Genomic DNA, 17060 nt, shown 5'->3' on the forward strand with positions numbered 1-17060 from the left:
GGCTGTAACAGCCTTTAAGTCATAAATTCGGAATTATTATAATTTTTTTTTTTTACATTTCCATTTGACATTGTTAATAAAGGAGTTGTCCATTACAGATAACCCGTTAAACCTGAGTAATACCGCTGGTTTTCCTGGGGTAGTTATCATTCGATTATAATTTTCACTACAGACTGGAATGGCCGAAGAGGTTGCTCTTTTATTACTTACACAAACCAGGTTTACCAAGGTGACAGATGCTGCCTACTTAAGCGGTCCCTCTCTTTATCTTTTTCTTTTGGGGTGCAGAGTTGAGGACCCCCTTCTAAATGGACATATTCACAGTGGTTACCCTGATGGGATATCTCTTTGAAACCCTTCATACCCCCTTATTCTTTTTTTGGCATCCCTTCTTGGTTTTTTTTTGTCCACATTGATAATATTTATAATAATTTCCGAATATATTAGTCTATTATATTATTTATCGGCATGTTTTGTTTGGTTCCTTTACCATTTTAGAACCTCATGAATTGCACAGATCCTTTTTTTGCACTTTGTCACTTCATCTGGTATGTAATATGCTGTATTTTCTACACTACGGGTTTGCCAGTATTTTTGACCCTGACACTCATTATTGTGTTTTTGTTTTGTTTTTTTGTGGGTCTTGTTTTTAGATTTCTGCTGTTCTGCGATCTTATATGTTTTTAATGGTGCTTTTTTGTGTTCCAAGCATTATTAGAATTGATCTATCTAAGAAGATGTATTAATTCTTTTTCATTGTGCTTGACCCATTTTACCTTTTTTCTTTTTCCTGTGTTATTTCTCCTTTAAACACTTGTTTGATAAAAAAAAAAAATACTACATTGTGCCCTTAAAAGGAACCTTTTCAGAGGGATTTAGGACCCTGAAGTGACACCAATCTGTTATTTAGTAGGGGCCCAATGATTATCTCCTTTATTCTCTGAGATTCAGCATAGGGTGGAAAAATACTGCATAAAAAATGCAGTAAGAGGTCATAGGGGTGGAGCCTCTCTTTGAAGAAGTCGTGCAGGCTGGCCCCCACCTGAATTAACATCCCAAATAATCCCAGGCTACCCCTAGCACTGTTTAGTACACGTGCATTAAGATTTGGCTGGCATATTGACTTTTACTGCATTGGATGCCCATAGAAGTGGCTTGTGATGGTATATCTGACCTGTGGGAGTTCAGTAAAGACAGGAGGGGGTTAGCATGACCGTTCCGGAAAATGACTCCACCCCTGTGACTCTTTACCGCAGTTACAATACAATTAATGGTTTTCTCCCTCATACCAACTTTCTTAGAAGATCATCGCTGAGAACTTCTTATCATTAGGTGGGCGCTAGTTTGGAGGTCTCACATGTTACCTTCAAAATTTCACCAAGGACGGAAAATAGGAAGTTCCTATTAATAATCCAATTATTATGAGAATTGCGTATTATTGTTTAAAAAAAAAAGGTCCTTCCAATTCTACATGCAGCAATTTCGATATTTGAAGGCATTTTTTTTTGTTCTTAAAATGACATTTTATAATCAGTAATCATTAAGTTTTTACTTACAGGGGTTGTCCAGTGAAAGCAAGGTATCACTTATCTACAGGATAGGTGGTAACGTCTTGTTTGGTTGGCGTCCAACTGCTGGGATCCGCACCGATCGGCAGAACGGAGGATCGTTATCCCTTTTAGAATGGAGCCGGAGTGCGGATGTTTGACCGCCGCTCTATTCATCTGCCGTGCGATGCGCTTGGCTTTTTCCAGCAGCCCCATAGAGAATGAATGGACTGGCTGTCGGGCATCCAACCATTTTGTAATGTGGATTAATTAAAATGCCCTGTCAAGAATAAAAATTTCCTGTTTTACCGATCACTTCAGGTCCCAGCAGTAGGATCCCCCGCTAATCAGTAAGGTATCAACTATCACTTGTTTTCAACAGAAAACCCCTTTAATTAAAATGTTTTTTCGTTTTTTTACATGTTAGAATAAGTTGACTGATCAGAATAGTCATTAACAAAACATGATTATTAGTAAATGCTACACAAGTGAATAACACTCTGTACACACTGGCATCAGTGGATGCCCTGATAGGATCCAAAATCTGTGACGGTACTGTTATGATCTGTCTTATTGTACTGTCAAATTTCAATTCTATTCTTTTTTTAATTGAATAAAGCTGCACGTTACACTATTAAAACGCATTGGAAGCATAATGGGAAAAGAACTAACGCAATGTGAACAGAGCAGAGAGGGAGCACAACGCTATGATGAAATGGTGGCATATGTTTATATATCAAGTCTTCCATGGAAATAAAGTATATATATATATATATATATATATATATATATATATATATATATATATATATATATATATATATATATATATATATATATATATATATATATATATATATAATTCTGTGTGCATTATATTAAACTATGTATAGAAAACTCTATTACATAAACTCAGGAGTGAATAATGTATGATTAATAGATTAAAAAAGCATAATAATTATAATTACTAATGATAATAATATGAATATAGCAAACTAAAAGTAAACTTGTAAGACTTTATAACAAATAAAAAAATTCTATTCTGAATTTTGTGTAGAATAATTTAAATGATATACAGTATATATTTATATATATATATATATATATATATATATATATATATATATATATACTTTATTCTATATATATTTATAGAACATATTTATTATATATGTGCAGTATGTATAGAGACACTTAATTATTTTAATTATTCCATTTTCTATAGATTGCATCATTCTCTCAGTTTCAAACAGATTGTCTCAATTAAAAATCAAATTGGCGCCGTATAAAATGAGTTCACCTCGGACATGAATAGTCGTTATTCCAGTTAATTACATATATATATATATATATATATATATATATATATATATATATATATATATATATATATATATATATATATATATATATATCTGGAATAACGACTATCTTATTTAATTTCAACAATATGGCGCTATATAAAATTAGTTCACTCTTGTCATAAATAATTAGTCATTATTCCAGTTGATAAACGTATCAAGTGGAATAACGACTATCTATTTATGATCAGGGTGAATTCATTTTATAAAGCGCCGTATTGTTCAAATTAAATAATTTAATAGAACAATATAATAAAAGTAATATTAAATTACATAATCAACTAAAACTATAATTGAATATGAAGGAAGGTGGTTCCAAGAGTTGGCAATATTTCTTTTTTTTTAAATAGTGGATAGGAATATATAAGCTCAGGATATAAGCAAAAAGAAGACCAACGTCTATTTTCTACTTGAAGTTGGTAGAAATATTTTAAAGTGTTTTGTATCATTTAATATTATTACCACGATTCATATATCATTAAATATTATTCAATTTCTCTCTGAAAACTTTTCTGTGATTTAACGTTAAACACAAATTTGCAGAAATGGGTAAAACATCTAGAATTGCAATGACAATTCTTCTATAACTTAATATAAAATTATGCGATGTAATAATTCATTTTGCAGAATCCTGAATACTATAATTCAACCAATTCCCAGATTGTTTACTCAGTATTGGGGTTGTTTACTTACTTATTGTGATTTTGTTACCTTTCCAGTTATTGCCATTATTTCTGCAGCTTTGTACCTCCGTTCCAGCTGAGATACGGTAAGACTTGTCCGTTTTACTCATCGCTCCGCTTCCTTCATTGACATTTGCCGTACGATTTTCCTCTGCTTTTTCTTTGCTCTCTTGACTTAGCCTAAATTTTAGAGCCCACGTCTCCCCAGCATGGCAGATTAAAAATTTCCTTAATCTTCCTTCCCTGGTCTGAACCAAGAATCCTCGGGGGATTAGTGACACTCATGGACATTTGATGTCAGTCTCCATCAGTCACTTACAGAAAGTGTGACACGTTTATAAGATTTGGGGGTCTTTGCACTAACTAGTTCCTAGAACAGAGCAGAAAGCGGAGATAATCTCAGGTGCATCTGTCAAAAGACATCTGCTAAGACCTTGAATTAATTTACTCCATAAAATGAGAGTTTCTAAGTCAAGGTGAAACCCTCAACCATTAGATGGTCCTTTACCATTGCATAATATCCTATTTCACAACAAATAGTAGACAAACATTAAGGGGTGTTCGGGGGTCAACAGAAATAGAACTGGACTAAGCAAACATTGAAAGTGCCCTCATTTCCTAAAATATCACCTGTTCCTATTCGGTCGCTGAGATTCAGAGAGGCAAATTGGTGCGGACAATCTTTTAGGAAACATTTCTTTGGATCATTTGGTGTAATTTTTCTTGTCCTTGAAAACCTCCTTAGTGGAATTTTTTTTATCTGTCCCAATTAGCTATGCAATCTTTCAGCCACTGGGGGCACTCTATTATTTGAACCTATGAATTGTATATATTATTCAGGCCAGTCTTGAGTAGATCATTAAGTAGGTCAAGAAATTTGTGACTTTATCCACATTTTTCTGAACAAAAATGAGACAAGAAGAAACTTGATAATAGTTTATACAAAGCCAAACTGATCACTCGTGCCGAATGTGCACCTTCAAGACATTTACATTTCATCTCCTGTAAATTGGACCGGTGATATATCATGCTTAATACTCTTAGTGTCAACTTAAGTGTAATATTTGAGCTCAAAGCCACCTATATTTGACAATAAAGTCAAACAAGCTACACTTTCCTTCAAACTAGCCCTCGCCTCTGCTAAACAGACCTATTTCACAAACCTTGTATCTTCATTATCCTACAATCCAAAACAACTGTTCAGCACATTCAACTCTCTCCTCTGCCCACCACTGCCACCTCCGACTCCCCTCATCTCTACCGAGGACTTTGCCACCTACTTAAAAAATAAGATCGACAAAACAAGGCAAACCTTTACTGTTCCATCACCCCAACCACTCCAAATACCAGACCTCTGCCCTTCCCTATTAACTTCCTCTCCAACATCACTGAAAGAGAGTTTACTCACCTCCTTTCCAAATCACACCTCACCACCTTTGCACTTGACCCCATCCCTTCCCACCTGTTCCCCAACCTCACTAACACGCTCATTCCAGCCCTAACCCATCTCTTCAACCTATCGCTCTCTTCTGGTACCTTCCCCTCTGCCTTCAAACATGCCACCATCACACCCATTCCCCAAAAAACTAACCTTGACGCAACTGCTATTCCCAGCTATCTGTTTGCATCCGTATTTTTGGATGGGTCAATTTCTACTTTTCAACTTAATTAGTTAGAAAACAAGCAGTTTATTGTGGAACCCTACCGATATGAGAGGCATTAATCTTTCTTTAATGATAATTTCTAAAAAAAATTCCAAATGAAAGTTGATAATTTTAAGGAAAAAATAAGTATACCAAAAATGTTGAAAACATTATTACCAAATAACTTTACAGAAAAAAAAAAACTAAATCCGTTCCTTTCGTCACCGGAAAATTGATTTAGATTTAGACTGGGTTGTCCTATTTTCAGCATATGTAGGGCATCTAACTAGGCTTCACATTATATCTGCTCATTTTAAAGCCTTAATCCTCAGTCAAGAAAGTGGCACCACTGTCCTAGAAAAAGTAAATCCGAAGTCTGGACTTAATCTGAAGCGCCTCGCAATTGTGATAGTGTGCTCGATTTTCTTACAAAATTATCAATACAAAAACATTTTTCTGCAATTGCCAGACATGTTGGCCATACTTGGTTGACTTGTTATAGCAGACATGTAAATTTTGGGTCAAAAGTCACGTGGCCTTCAAAACTTTCCCTGAATGTGTCTTGTAGTTTCACCTTTGATTAATTAGACAGTGATCAATTATGCAATGGTAGGTGCTTTAAAAAAAAAAGTTTCAGAGATAGAGGGTCATTAGGTCTTATGTCTTGATTTCTATTTTATGCTCAAATTTCACTTCCCCTAATTAACACAGTGACCCCAATTTCACAAAGTGAAGGGTATTAGGAAATGGACAGACATGGAGAAGATGAGATAGGATTTGGTTGCTAAGAAAGCACAAGCCATTGCCCTTCCTTCTCTCTCTCTTTCATTTAAGCAAGCTCTTATCCTGTCACCCAAAGTGTCCAGAAAAGTCATCCTTAACCTGCTCAAGTGACGTAAGCCCACAAGACAGAGTCGTAAAGATTGAATGCGGGAAAGGAGGGGGAGTGAAGTTAAAACTCATATGCCAATTAAGAGATAAAAAGTTTAAGGGGGCTTGAGCTAGTCTGTGAGTGTCTTGGCTAATCCATCTCAGCTCGGTATATAACTGGAGAGAGGTCACCCAATCACCCAACTAAGTGACAGACGGTTTAGTGAGCAAAGGAGGAAAGAACTTAAGGAAATAGAAGGCAAAGAGTAAAAGAACCAAAACTAGATCAAAGATATAGGAGAACCTGGTGTGAGTAAGGCATGGCGGTATCATGGAATGAAGCAGTATATGCTGCCCGGAGAAAGCATGATGAGGAAGACTCCACCAGAAGTAGTATCTTTACGTACACAAACAGCAACAACACAAGGGGTGAGTAATCCATACCATCTATCGGTAATAGTTACAGTATCATTTTTTACTCTACTTTTTAATTATTGTGTACAGTGTACTTTGTAAAACATTAGTTGCTATCCAAAGCCATAAAAATGGAAAATACAGTTATAATTACCGAAAATGTTGCCACCTATTGAGTGCTTAGCAGATTAGTGTTTACAGTGTAGAATTTAGGTAAGGTAATATCGAGGTGCATATGAGGTTAGCCCCATTTATACATTTTATCTTGGAAGATAGACAAGATGTGGAGAAAACCCTCAAAATCGGTCAACACAGTTGGTTTTTCCAATGGTAAAATTAAATTGGATGTACAGTACGTGTTATGGAAAAAGCCTAGTGGATCCTTGGTGGATTCATCTTTAGTTATTGCGCTGAAGAATTGTTCTTCTACTGTCTATTTATAGACAAGACAATGAAAATTTCATACTGCTATAATAAGCTGTAAGTAAGGACATCGATTACCTAAGCCATATCTAAGGTGAAATAATGAGGGTTTTTTTGGTCAAGTTCAGCGTTGAATATTTGTCTGGCTGCCATTTGAGGAAGTGAATTTGTTTTAATGGGGTTGTCCGGTGATAGCTTATTGATCGAGGGGATCCAGCTACTGGTGCTCTCACCGAGTGGTACTTTATTCTCATTAAAATGGAGCAGCAGTGTTCATGCTTGACTGCCACGCAATTCATTCCCTATGGGGCGGTCCACAGCTGCAATTGCCTTTTCCCGGCAGTCCCATAGAGAATGAATGGAGTGGTGGTCTCATGTGCACAGTCCCGCTCCATTATAAAGGGGATAAAAGTGCACTGGTCTGCCAATCGGTACAGTTTCCCAGCTGTCCAACTCCCACTGATTTAGAAATTATCCTGTATATAGGTGATGACTTTTCTATAGTGTACCAAGTGTAACTAAGTAAAATTCTTAACAGTGACCTCCAAGCAGATACCACCATTACAGTTCACAAATTTCCATGATACTGAAATTGCAAAGGGATCACCACATTGGGGAGTGCAACTGAAAGCCTTGGTTGAAGATGACATTTTGAGCAAACATAACAAGAACATGTGCAAAGCTGGACCTCGTATGGAACAGTTAGTGATCGCTGATTTCGTTTTTTTGAAGGGGTTGTCCCAACTTAGCAAGTCCTCAAAGCAGGGCTCTGAAGTGCCCCGATTGAATGGAGAGATGGTCACTCCGTCCATTGTCTCTGGGACTGCTGGAGATCGCAGAGCTCTGTACTGAATGGTTTCATACTTGGCTTTAATTCAGTACATCTTGATTTTGAAACTTTGGGTTGCGATCAGTTTGTAAATCTTACAGTACATTGTTGATTTCAGAATGTTTTTTTTTATTTTTGGAAAATATATATCATTTTTGGTGTTGGTCCCATGCCATTTGGTTGCTGAATGTAAGAATTAAGATGACCACCCAAAGTTTCATGGAAAAATTGCATTTTCTAGTTCAAGGGACACATTGTCAGACTTAAATGGTTTGTTTCTATCATTGGACATTTTCTTTTACTTAAATGCATGTATTTGAGGCTGTAAATCATTTTTTCCATTAGGTTTCATTAAAAAATTTGCAGAGTCTAGCTTCTACAGCTCTTTTTATTCTTGTACTTTCAACTTTGATGTGGTCTGTGATCACAGATCAGCTGAGAGGAGCTAAACACAGTTAGAAACTTTACTATTGGACTTTCAGATTGGGTTTACTGACAGATTCTGAGTAAACTCATTTTGCTGCCAGAAAAGAAGGTAAATGGTGAAAATATGTTAATGATACCCAATTACAAGAATGTTTTTAAACCTAAAAATTCATGCAAATAAGTTAAGGAGAAAAAAAAACTATATCAATGACCACAACAAAGCGGTATTGCCATGTGAAATTTTTATGGTACATTGAAAGTATATGCCATAAATGCAAGATAGGTGGTAGTTCGACTTTCAGAATGCCCAGCTACTGGGAGAACGGGGGTTCACACTATGTTTACACTGAAGAAAGGAAGAAACCATGCACGCAGCATGAACAAAGCTACACAAATGCATGGTCAACTCTCTACCTTTATCTGTTTACTGAAGAGTCCTTCTTCTAATATATGGGGATCCAAGATCAAACCCTTCCACCGCCTGCACGCTGCCCTCTTCTTCCTCCTCTCCCCGACATTTAAAATATATCAGAGAAGCCACCAGATATAGACAAGTATGTTGGGTGCCATAGAAAATGGTATTATGGGTGGCAGAGGGTGGTAGAGGAGTTGTTGTGTAAAAGAACATGACCAGGACATAGTATAGAACTTTACTAAAAATTGTCACTGGAAATTTAGCCTAGATAAGAGGGTCGTTTTCTTGAATTAGGTGGTCATTTGAAGAGGTTCTTAGTTGGTATCTTATTATGAGAGTGCAGTAATCTCCGGAAAAGGTAGAGATGTCCTTGAAGCTGTCAGCCAAGCGGATTACTTTCTGCTCTGTTCACAACTGTTGACACAAGAGTCATTAGATTAATAAGTGTCTAGTGTCACCACTAATCCCAGTCCAGGAGCCTATGGATAAGTAGAAGTCATTGCTATTGTCTTCTTCACAAATGGTGAACTAACTAGACGAGATAAGTGAACCCGCCTCTGGCATGGAATACCAGGCTGGAAGATGAATGCAATTTAATAAATGTAATAAATTTATTGCAATAAACTGAATCTAATTTTTTTCTTTAACCATTTCTAGGTCCCTTTGAAGGTCCAAACTATCACATTGCACCTCGATGGATTTATAACATCACAACCCTCTGGATGATATTTGTAGTAGGAGCTTCTATCTTCACAAATGGTCTGGTCATAGTAGCTACAATGAAATTTAAAAAGCTTCGGCATCCCTTGAACTGGATCCTGGTGAACTTAGCTATTGCTGATATTGGCGAGACATTAATTGCTAGCACCATTAGTGTCTTCAACCAGATTTTTGGCTACTTCGTCCTTGGCCATCCACTATGCGTTATCGAAGGCTATACTGTTTCAGTTTGTGGTAAGTCATGATGACGGCACTAAGTGGGCTGTATATTAGCATGTGGCAGAATATTTACTACATAATGCAGGTTGAAATTATGATCTGGCATCCAGAGACGTGGGGGTGATAGCATAGGATGGGGTAGTAAGTAAGTCTATATTATTATCTTTCTAGGAGAAGCAAGGCTAAATTAAGACATATTTTTCGTCAATACCTTCTCAACTTTCCCCCGACCAACAATCTTGGGAAAAAAAGGATTTGGTATGTTGTACTTCAACATCCAATCTTTTTGGATGTTGAACCGCCACCAGAGGCTGAGAATTGAATTCCTTTTCTGTATGAGAAGTCTCTTTTTTTTATTTCCACTTTTCAAATTCCATACAGCTTTCCTGATGGACCACGTTCTCTTTTGAACATTCTCTACATATATAGTCATTCCTTATTTATTCTCTTAATGGCAACATGAATATTGTCTACAGGCATTACCGCTCTCTGGTCCTTAACAGTAATTGCTTGGGAGCGATGGTTTGTGGTCTGCAAACCCTTCGGAAACATTAAGTTTGATGGAAAATTGGCTGCTGGTGGCATCATCTTCTCCTGGATTTGGGCAGCTGTCTGGTGTGCACCACCAATATTTGGCTGGAGCAGGTAAATAAACCAAAATTTCCCATTTTTGTTACATTTAAAGGAGTAATATTGCAGATTGATAAACGTTGATGTCCTCATAAGATCCTATCATAACCACCCATACCGATGAATGCAAAATGACCAGGAGACAATAAGATATTGCAGCATGGAAACATTGTCTGCTATCATAGATTACTTGTAATTATAGACTTATTTTTACCATGAAGGACTGGCTTTATAGACTCAACCGGTTATTCTACCGTCTACCTATAGGTACTGGCCCCATGGCTTGAAGACCTCTTGTGGTCCGGATGTGTTCAGTGGCAATAGTGACCCTGGAGTCCAGTCTTACATGCTGGTGCTCATGATAACCTGCTGTTTTCTTCCCCTGTCTCTCATCATCCTCTTTTACATAGCTGTATGGTGGGCCATTCGTAAGGTGAGTGATGATGTGTGAGGTAAAGCCTTTAGAAGACCTCTAGAATAGCTACAGCTTGCCTTTATCTTCCACAATACAACAAAACTGATGTTGGTGCACATATCAGTCTAATATATATATATATACTTGAAGATACTTGAAGACACAAAAAAGCACATTGAGGTAAAAAATACTCTTATGAAAAAAAAATCACAGTAATAAGCAAGTGCTTGTCAAAAGATGGAAAAAAAAAACAGGGTATTCAGTTGATACGTTTTTTTTTGCAAAAAAATGTATACTAAGCTGCTCTACCAATCGTCAAGGTATACACATATAGAGCAGTCCTACCTAATGTATATAATCCCTATCTGATGTATTTAAAAACCTGATCATCTGTATAGTACCTGTATGAGCAGGGTTCAGTGAGGGAATATCCATGTGGACATGCAGGATGGAACAGCTTAAATGTAAATGACCCACAGAGGAGTGGTGGACGCCCCAGTCTTGTAGAAACAAGAGAACAATTATAGAACCAGAAACACACGGGCTACTTGCACATTCAACAAGTCTGTAGGAACCTGTTCACACACCACCAAAAAACTCGAAGACACAAAAAAGCACATTGAGGTCAAAAATACTCTGTTATAAAAAAAAATCACAGTAATAAGCAAGTGTGATTTTTTTTTTACAACAGAGTATTTTTGACCTCAATGTGCTTTTTGGTGTCTTCAAGTTTTTTGGTGGTGTGAACAGGTTCCTACAGACTTGTTCAATGTGCAAGTAGCCCATGTGTTTCTGGTTATATATATATATATATATATATATATATATATATATATATATATATATATATATATATATATATATATAATATAAATATATATATATATATATATATATATATATATATATATATATATATATATATATATATATATATATATATATATATATATATACTGTAAGAAATATCCTAATTCTAATGCTCTGTAACTAGCCTTCCACTTATTTTGAGTGGTTGGTTCTTATATTTCATCCTTCCTCCAGCCCTATAGGTGCGTGAACTTTCTTCGCTTTTTAAAGTTGATCAGGACAGAATTGCATTTTAATAAACATTTTATAACCATTTATATAAATATTTTTAATTTTCAAGGTTGCACAGCAGCAGAAGGAGTCAGAATCCACTCAGAAGGCTGAACGTGAGGTTTCCAGGATGGTGGTTGTGATGATCATTGCTTATTGCTTTTGCTGGGGACCATATACAATTTTTGCTTGCTTTGCTGCAGCCAATCCAGGCTACAGTTTTCATCCACTGGCTGCCTCATTGCCTGCATTTTTTGCTAAGAGTGCCACCATTTACAACCCAATTATCTATGTCTTCATGAACAGACAGGTTGGTCGAATGATTTGCTATTTTCCTAGTTAAGCTTGTTTAGGAGAAATAAAATAGTCACTTTACCTTCTAAGCTTTTCACGCGAATAGGTCAAACATATTTAGATTGATATTTTTTGTATTATATTGGGTCAGAAGATAAAATCAGAAGACCATTCATCATATTGAGTTCTTACGCTTGCTTACATTGCGCCACCATACAGACATTATCATCGCTGTCCCCATTGGGGCTCGCAATCTAGATTCCCTATCAGTATGACTTTGGAGTGTGGAAGGAAATCAGAAAACCCAGATGAAATCCACGCAATAATGGGGAGAACATAAAAAAATCCTTGCAGATGTCGCTCTTGGTGGATTTTGAACGCAGGAACCCTGCGCTGTTAAGAACCGTGCTAACCACTTGGGCTACTTTCACACTAGCGTCGTTTGGGATACGTCGCAATGCGTCGTTTTGGGGAAAAAACGCATCCTGCAAAGTTGTCTGCAGGATGCGTTTTTTCCCCATAAACTAACATTAGCGACGCATTGCGACACGTCGCAACCGTCGTGCGACGGTTGCGTCGTGTTGTGGCAGACCGTCTGAACAAAAAAACGTTGCTTGCAACGTTTTTTTGAACGTCGTGTCCGCCATTTCCGACCGTGCATGCGCGGTCGGAACTCCGCCCCCACCTCCCCGCAACTCACAATGGGGCAGTGGATGCGTTGGAAAAATGCATCCGCTGCCCCCATTGTGCGGCGCTTCCACAGTATGCGTCGGTACATCGGCCCGACGCACTGCGACGGGCCGAGTACGACGCTAGTGTGAAAGTAGCGCCACCATGCTGCCCATTGATTAGCAGATCTAAAACATTGGGTTTTCAGTTTTTGGAAGATGTATTCTTCCAAGATTAAATTTGCTATATCTCACAGATTAGGGGCAGTGTTATCTAGGTGTCCAAGGAAAGCATTTGCAATCACTAGTGGTGAAAAAATGTTATTTAAAGTTGCAGTAAAAGTTAAAGTAAGTGTTTTCCAGTAGCTATCATCCATGATAGGAAATATAGACACAATTATTAGGCTTCATGCATATGTAGTATTATGGATCGTTGCTGTATGGATCCATATTTCCTACAGTGTCTAAGAGTCTGCAATAAAAAGAATGTTTTGTTTTACAGTTCCGGAACTCTATCTACCAACTATTTGGCAAGAAGGTTGATGATGGCTCAGAAGTGTCCAGCACATCCCGAACAGAAGTCTCATCGGTCTCCAACTCTTCTGTGTCACCTGCATAAACGTCGGGGAACACGTCTTCCGAGCTTCTTCCTATGGTCTGCACATATTGTAAATACTCATTTGCAGGAGCTGCTGTGACTTTCTGTCTCCAATTGACACATGCATTGCTTGCCCGTTTTCACTGTATATTGGCACACTAATACCATGAAATCTTGTAATTAGCCTGAAAGTTACCTATTAAAAAAAAAAATGCAATGAAATACTTTGCAGACAGCGGGACTGTCCATATATCGCACATTCTTGGATATTCAGTGGGGTCTCTTAGTTAGAGCTACTGTTTCACGAATGAACTCTGTTGTCTGTGAATGTGCAACTTATCTAAGGACAAGGTGAATTCAGTGATGGGAGAGGTGACTACAGACGAGATGGCAACGTATTTAACAGCAAGTTTGGCCGATAATGCAGCAGCTTGATCTTGGAATATTTTGTAGGCTTTATCAAAAAGTTAAGGTAAATGAGGTTTTCTACCAGTGCTTCACAACTAAGTCCTGGTAATCGAAAATCTGCAGCAAGGTAGGATATGATGATTTTGGTCTCCTCTTGGAATAAGCATTTTGAAGGGGTTGTGCAGGTTATAGTGGTCTACAGTCGGCCAACTATCTAAGATAGTCAAAGCGGGAAACCTCCCCTGACTCATACATGTGAAATTTCTGCTAATAAAAGAGCTGGAAAAATATGACTGGGCATAATGACTTTCTACCTGTCTGATCAGGGGGCGGACATATCATTGGTGCAACCTGTGCAGCCACACAGGTGCCCACGGGCTAAAGGGGTCCACTGTCATCTCCAAAGCAGCAAGAAGCTCCTGTCATAGGCAAATCTATTGGACTAACAAGGGCGCCCATATACTGTTTTTGAATGGGGCCCTTTTCTGCCTGTGTCCGCCACTGGTCTGATCCATATTTACCATAATGGCAGACATTGGAGAACGTCTGCTGTTGTCTATAGCCCTGACATTGTAGGGGATCCTACTGAAATCGGTGAAATTTGCTAGCAAAAGTCTCCAGTCTAAATTGAGAAGAGTGAACAATGAATGAGGGCTTTCCTAATTCTAGGGTGCAAAACTTGCAGTCCGAGGGCCACATTGGGGGGCCGGCAGTGCTGCCCTGATCATAGACATTGTTGTCCATGTCTGATGGCTACTCATGTATATATTCTATATCAGTGAGAATAGGAGCAAGTACGGGTATTTATTATTTTACTTGCTCATATAGCGCCAACATATTCCGCAGCGCTTTGCAGACATTGTCATCACTGTCACCATTGGAGCTCATCATCTGAGTTCACCATCAGTATATGTTTGGAGTAACTACTGAGGGTACATCTCTATTATCAAAAGAAATGGGGTCTTTTGATCCCTGTGTGGAGCAAATTAGGTGGCGAAACGTCCATGTGCGTGTGTGGCCATATTCATTGGGATTAGTGACATTTTCTGCGGTTTAGCAACTCACAACTACAATGGAGAAGATAACATGCATGCATGGTCTCTGAACAGGGGAGAAGAAGACCCCTATTCACCCCAAAAGTTGGAGCCCTGGAAGTGGAATTAACACCTATCAGACAATTATAGCACATACTTTCTATATTCCAAAAATATTCTATACTGGTTCAAGCTGACAATGTGGCTTTTACTTTTTGCATCGATGTTCTAATCCAAGGACCACAAGAAGATAAGATCTGGGACTAAGAAACTGTAGATACACTGATTTTTTTAAGTTGGGCGCTTTGCAATGCAATATTTCAGTTTGATGGGTCAAGAATCAGACCTTATATGTGGAATTATCCCAAAATTCTGATGACATCATAGGCTAGATGTAATCATAAATGATGTAATTGATTCTCTAGAACATCATGTTGGGTCATGTGTTATGCATTTATAATCATTGTGGTTAATATTCAGAATGAATAATAAAATCAAGGTGAAGAGTATCTCCTATACTTCCTTGGTAGACACAATAGAAAAATAAATTGCGATTGTAAAGATTCAGTTATTAATTAGGGTTTTCTCCAATTAATCCTTTTCTTCAAGTAGCGTGACTTCTTTGCAGGTAATAACAGGCCCACCCTTGGGTAGGTGACTATGCTGGATCCCTGCTTTCCGATGAAGACCCCCTGTGTGACTCCTATTTTGCATCCTTTATCATATCCTCCTACTATGGCTTTTTTTAGAGGCTGAATTATAACCCAAAAGCAATGACATGGATGTTGCCATAAACTTTGCAATGGGAATTCTAAATAAAAGGTTGTTCGATTTTCCATTCAGAGCGCCACATCTGCCCAAAGGCTATTAATGGTATCGCAGCCTATCCACATTCAAGTATAAGGAGGCTACATTGCAATTCCGGGCACTGCCCTTTGACAAATGTGGCGCTATTTCATACAGCACAACAGACCTTTTTTCCTAGTCTTAGACAAGCAAATGTCATTGCAACATCATTTTTGGTCCAATGAAATGTTGGTGTGCAGGACGCACCAGGAGAACCACAAAATGTCCATTAATAAATGATACCGTTGATGATGGAATTTATCCTGCAAATAGATCTGATATTCTTCAGCAATTTTGTTTGTGGATTGATTTATTCCAACGTGTCCCCTGGTTTTCTGTCCTGACCTCATGTTTTGTTTATTTTATGTTTTGAACATAAAAAATAAACCAATTTTTGATTTATCTTTAAAAAAAATGAAATTTTATATAAAATTAAATTTGCTGTAATTTTTTTTAAGGAAAATTAGATTCATTTTAACTTTGTGAACATTTAATATTCTGCCAAAAATTTCCCTGGACAGGAACCCCCTGGCCTCTCCACAACTCCAGTATTAATACTCATACTCTCTACTCATTAGCTCTTTCCATATTCTGATTGGTCAAGTCAATGATTGAGATGTCAATTTACTAAGGCAACGTTCACACTAGCGTTGTGCTAGTGTGCGTCGGGTTAGCGTCGGGCGACGCAGCGGCGACGCACGCGTCATGTGCCCCTATGTTTAACATGGGGGACGCATGCGTTTTTGCTTGTTGCGTTTTGCGACGCATGCGTCTTTTTTGCCGCAAGCGTCGGACCAAGAAAACGCAACAAGTTGCATTTTTCTTGCGTCCGATTTTCGGCAAAAAACGACGCCCGCGTCGCAAAACGCAGCGTTTTTGCGTGCGTTTTGCCGCGTTTTTGCGTGCGTTGTGCGCTGCGTCGCCGACGCAGCGGCGCACAACGCTGGTCTGAACGTAGCCTAATCAATCTATTTTACTGTAATTCTTTCCATTGTTTCTCATTACCTACTACCCAAAACTTTTATCAAAACACAAAAAAAAATCCAAAAATCTACATTGTAAATTCAGATTTTAGTTTTCTTTTAACTAGTGTAAGCTTGGATTTGTGTAAACTATGGATCAAGCCAGAACCCTGAAGATGTTACCAATCTTCTATTAATGGCACGGGTGCAGTAGTTTTCCACCCAACTTCATCATCCAAATGGTTGCCACATGTCATTGGTGGGATTCTGTTCATAAAATTACTGAAAATGTACACAGTTTTAGTGATAAGCCAATCAAATTCATATTGAACGTTATAAAACTTGATTTGCCAAAAAATTGACTGCCATTCACAGTGCAGAAAATTACAGTCGTAGAATGTTTACATGATCTCAGGATGGTTTACACAGGTTTCCCCATATTGCATCTTATCCAGCCAATCAGGAGGGACTAACATAGCCTATATAAAAGTCAAGGCAGGGAATGCAGTAGTCATTTCAGGGTTATTTTGATAGTGAGGACATCAGAGCTCACAGCTCAGTAATAGAAATAGAGA

The 17060-nt window shown here is 37.8% G+C and overlaps 1 protein-coding gene and 1 long non-coding RNA gene across 3 annotated transcripts in view; one reads left to right on the forward strand and one right to left on the reverse strand.

The window, feature by feature from the left end:
- LOC138667301 (uncharacterized) overlaps window positions 1-3747 on the reverse strand; it is a 46829-nt gene extending 43082 nt beyond the window's left edge. For both annotated transcript variants that reach the window (XR_011318699.1, XR_011318698.1), the window contains exons 1-2: window positions 3602-3747; window positions 1557-1827 (exon numbers count right to left, since the gene is read on the reverse strand). This is a non-coding gene — a long non-coding RNA (uncharacterized lncRNA). The remainder of the gene's footprint in view (window positions 1-1556; window positions 1828-3601) is intronic.
- Window positions 3748-6302: 2555 nt separating this feature from the next.
- Window positions 6303-15186, forward strand: LOC138662593 (red-sensitive opsin). The gene is made up of 6 exons (XM_069748405.1): window positions 6303-6533; window positions 9269-9565; window positions 10027-10195; window positions 10448-10613; window positions 11746-11985; window positions 13140-15186. Exons 1-6 carry the CDS (start codon window positions 6425-6427, stop codon window positions 13254-13256), a joined length of 1098 nt encoding a protein of 365 aa, XP_069604506.1. The 5' UTR covers window positions 6303-6424; the 3' UTR covers window positions 13257-15186.
- The last annotated feature ends 1874 nt before the right edge of the window (window positions 15187-17060 follow it).

This window comes from Ranitomeya imitator, chromosome 2 (assembly GCF_032444005.1).
Source record: "Ranitomeya imitator isolate aRanImi1 chromosome 2, aRanImi1.pri, whole genome shotgun sequence".
Classification (NCBI taxonomy): Eukaryota; Metazoa; Chordata; class Amphibia; order Anura; family Dendrobatidae; genus Ranitomeya; species Ranitomeya imitator.

Coding starts and splice junctions, on each gene's coding strand:
- LOC138662593 (XM_069748405.1), top strand. CDS start 6,425: ATGGCGGTATCATGGAATGAAGCAGTATATGCTGCCCGGAGAAAGCAT. Junction 6,534..9,268: donor AAACAGCAACAACACAAGGG/GTGAGTAATCCA, acceptor AACCATTTCTAG/GTCCCTTTGAAGGTCCAAAC. Junction 11,986..13,139: donor ATGTCTTCATGAACAGACAG/GTTGGTCGAATG, acceptor TTTGTTTTACAG/TTCCGGAACTCTATCTACCA.